This window comes from Cryptomeria japonica, chromosome 4, assembly GCF_030272615.1.
Source record: "Cryptomeria japonica chromosome 4, Sugi_1.0, whole genome shotgun sequence".
Classification (NCBI taxonomy): Eukaryota; Viridiplantae; Streptophyta; class Pinopsida; order Cupressales; family Cupressaceae; genus Cryptomeria; species Cryptomeria japonica.
In genome coordinates, this window is record NC_081408.1 from 605,329,684 (window position 1) to 605,333,854 (window position 4,171).

General features: G+C 42.0%; 1 protein-coding gene across 1 annotated transcript; it reads right to left on the minus strand.

The window, feature by feature from the left end:
- Nucleotides 1-3,323: 3,323 nt before the first annotated feature.
- LOC131875242 (H/ACA ribonucleoprotein complex subunit GAR1-like) lies at nt 3,324-3,836 on the minus strand. Its single transcript, XM_059219313.1, has 2 exons — nt 3,795-3,836; nt 3,324-3,698 (listed from the first exon to the last, which is right to left on the minus strand). The coding sequence occupies exons 1-2, from the start codon at nt 3,834-3,836 to the stop codon at nt 3,324-3,326; spliced, it is 417 nt and encodes a 138-aa protein (XP_059075296.1).
- Between the last annotated feature and the right edge of the window lie 335 nt (nt 3,837-4,171).

The following is a 4,171-nucleotide window of genomic DNA, read 5'->3' on the forward strand; positions in this document are numbered from 1 at the left end:
TGCAAAAGCATTTTTATGAAGTTTCAGCAAGTCCACGAGGCCCTCTTTTTGAGTATCTGATAGATCTCTATTGATATTCAAATATTTATTCCATTCCACCTCTATCTTAATAGTAAGATCAATCTGGTTTATATCAAAAAAATGAGAAGAAGATAATTCCTGCGGCAACAGAGTATGCAATATATCAGTGGCTGCAGAAAAGTCCAAACTTGCAATATTCGGAACCAATTCCTGCAATTTTTTCTCTTCTATTAATTCATTTATCAGGATTTTATAAAGAATTGATTCCTCATCATATAACTGCATGAGTGGTCCTTGATTAATCATCATAAGGTGATTAATAGAGTCAATTTCTTCAGATTCTTCTCCCAAGATAGGCCAAATGGCTTGTTGTTGTTCAAGCTGGGGTTGTGCTGGAGAATAAAAGGCTAATGTTTTTGTAGAACTCCCATCTAAAATAGTCATATCCCGTGATCTACACCCAATATATGCATTAGCTGTGGCAAGCCAAGGTCTACCCAAAATGACCGGATATCCTCCCAATGTTGCCTTTGGAGATAAAATCATAAAGTTTGCAGGATATTCCCAGGAATCTAGAATAACCACTACATCCTCTATGATACCATCAGGTCTCACTGTAGAGCCATCAACAAGCTGTAGAATTGTGGGTGTAGGCCTTAAACTATTGATCTCAAGATGTTTCATTACTTCCCTTGTCATTACATTAATGGTTGCCCCTAAATCAATCAAACATTTTTTATTTGACTGCCATTAATGACTATACTCACAACAGGACTACGTGGATCAGAATACTTTGGAATGGCAATCTTACCTAACATAATATCAGCTAGTTGACCCATTACATGCACTGTTCGTGGATCCTTTTTCTTCGTGCCAGGTGTTTTTAGACATGCTTCTCTCAATGCCTTACCATATATGGGAACATCCTTTATTGCTTGCAACAATGGAATTTTTACACAAATGTGCTTCAGTTGATCAATAATATCAAAGCTTTGTTGTTGTTCAGTGGGGACTTCTTTTTCTTGCAATCTATGGGGAAATGGTGGCAATATTTGATTCTGGGGTATTGTATCTGTTGGATTAGAGATTTCTTGCTCCTCCTGTACCTCAGTGATAACTGGATGAGAGGGATTAGGTAAAGTTGTTCCAGATCGGAGGTGAATGTCATCTAGTGATAAAGAATAGGCTGGATACTGATTGACATCAGTTGAATAAGCTTGTTGTTGTTGTTGCTGAGACTTGATATTTGGATTTGGTGACGGTTGAGTAGGCAACTGTGTTGGTTTAGGCGGTGCAGCAGTAGCTGCAGGAGGAGGCATTAAAGCAGGAGGTTGTGGCTGCTGAATAGGCGGCTAATAACCAAAAGATTGGGATGGCCATGGTTGGCTTCCCCTCCATTGAGAAGTAGGTTGCCAATTCCCTTGAAACTGGTTTCCTTGGCCCTGAGGTGGGTACCAGTTCCCCTGTGGTTGCTGCCACTATGGTTGTTGCCACTGTGGCATTTAATTAGCAAAATGCTACCCTTGGCCTTGTGAACCATACCAATTTTGATAGTTACCAAGATTTTGAGAATACTGTGGTTGCCATTGGTTATTTGGTGCATAAGAATTTCCACTATAACCAGAAAAAAAAAGTGGATCGGGTGGCATACCTTGTCTTTGAAAATTTGGTCTTCTTTGAACAACATAGAAGAATTGCTCGTCCTCACCTTGAATTGGCTTGAAGTCAGGTACCTCCACGTTTGCAACCATCTTACATATGCAATCTTTCTTTCACTATTTACAATGAGGACAGAATTCTGCAAGGAATGCATCAGCTTCCTCATGCTTCTTCTTAGCTGCCAGTGTATCCAACTGGGTAGCCATATTGTTTATAATGTCCTCCTTGAAGTCCTTTAACAGATGACTAAGTTCCAATCTAGAAACTCCAGTTCCAAATGCTGATAATGGTGCCCCTGTTTTAAATCTCCTATTCTTTTTAGAAGTAGATCTGGAATACTTCTTACAAAGTTATCCTATTTCAGCCCAAGTGGATTGTGTAATGTCACCTCCTCCCATAAGATCCAAGGAATCAGTGCATTCGTCACCGATTCCCCTCAAAAATATCAATTTGAGGGAATCTTCATTGAGAGTGCTATGCTTGGACTTTTTGACACTAAATAGAAACCTTTCCAAGTAATCTTCAAGACTCTCAACTTCAGTTTGTGTCATTCTAAAGATATCATCCCCATGACGATCAGTACCTCTACAATAATCTTTGTATTTTGCAAGAAACAACCGTTTCATCTCATCCCATGTATTGATTGTGCTACTACCCAAGCTCATAAACCATCTCAAGGATGACTCCTTCAAAGTGGCAGGAAAATTTTTGAGTCTATGGGCATCTGTAGTATATGTTAGAGTATTCGGGTATTTACTTGATTAATTAAACAATATTTGTTTAATTATTTAAGTTCTCTTTATCTCTTTTACACTTAAGCTAACTTTAGGTGCATAATAATTAATTCTTTTATTAATTATTATGTGCAAACCTAGGTTTTCCCTTTTAGGGTTTCTTGACCTATTAAAGGTTGAGTTCATTCTTTTCATTGTAAGAAGAAGGTTTTTTACATTACACATCTTGTGAATATTGAGCTCTTTTTTTGAGCATATTTTTTGTGTATTTCTTTCTTCTGTGATTTGCTTCCTTGCTTCTCCTTGTAATAGGTTTTTCAGCTTGCAGAGATCATTTGGGCTCCTGTGGTGTTGTATTTTCTTAACTCCAACATGGTATTAGAGCTTCAGATCTACAGCTATCTGTTCTTGTTTTGAATTTTTTGCATTGGAAGCAGATCTGGGGTTTCAGAATTTTTTTTATGTACCTAGGGATAGGCCTTTTTTCTGAGCACTTTGGGCCTAAATGGACCTCACCATCGTGCTCAAAAGGCCCAGAAACCCCTATGGTCATGTAAAATTTGACCTTTTTTGGTTCTTGAGCCTCTGGGAGTATTTTTTTCTCAAATCCAGGCCGTACGACCCTGGCACGTAGTTCGAGAAAAATATTATTTTTTGCCTTTTTACGGCATGCAGGCCGGATTTTGATTTTTTGGAAAAATCACAAAAAAATAAAAAAATCAAACAAAATGGTGAAAAACAAGTTTTTTTTTTAAATTTTTTTGGAGGGGGGTTCCCATGGTACGCAGGGTACCGTGGGGCCCCTGCCATGTTGTAGGCCCCGTACAGCTGCCACCGGCTCCGTTACGGTCCCCGCCGACAGCTTTCCCTAGCCCTTGCCAACAGCTCCCTCCGGCCCCGCCGCTGTGCTCAGCCTCCGGCCCTGCCCGCCGCCGTCGGCTTCCTTGCGGCCCCCGCTGCCCTACCCAATGCTGCCGTCGGCCTCCCTGCAGCCCCACCACCATCGGCTTCCCTGCGACCCCCGCCGCCTGGTCCAGCCCCGCCGGAAGCTCCCTCCAGCCCTCGCCGGCCTTGCGGCCTCCGCCGACTCCCTTGCCATTGCTCGACCCTTGCCGTCGCCACTACCCGACCCTTACCGCCGGCTGCCCTGGCTCCGCCGCCGTCGAAAACCTCCGCCCAACCCACCGGCTGCCCTAGCTCTGTGACCCACCCACTAGAACAACCACCTGGCCACCAGAGCTCCACCCGCCCGCCACCAGAGCGTCGCTCACTGGGCACCTCCACCTGCTAGAGCTACCAGACTACCCCTTCCTCTTGTTTTGAAGGGGGGTTTGGTTTTTTGGTCATATCTTGGGCAAACAAAGTCATTTTTTCAAAAACAAATAGGCGTCGAAAAGCTGGTTCCAAGATGGACCTCGTCATGTCGGTATTTTTTTCCAATTTTTTTTTTTGACTGTGTTTTTTTCTAGTCAAAGTGGGGTCTTATTTTTGCACTCCGGGAGCCATAGAATGAGCATCCAACCTCCATTTTTTGAAAAGTTTATATTTTTGGAAAGCGCGTGCTGTGTACTTTCCAGCCATATGATTTTTATTTCTAGATTATTCTCCATGCATATTTTATTCAATTTTTTTCTTTTCAGCACTCTGGTGGATATCTTGGTTGTTTCAGATCCTGGGATCTCTTCTCTGGGTAGGATGCCTCTATTTTGGTTCTCGTTTCTATTTCCTATCTTCTTATCATTGTAGCATCGTAATTA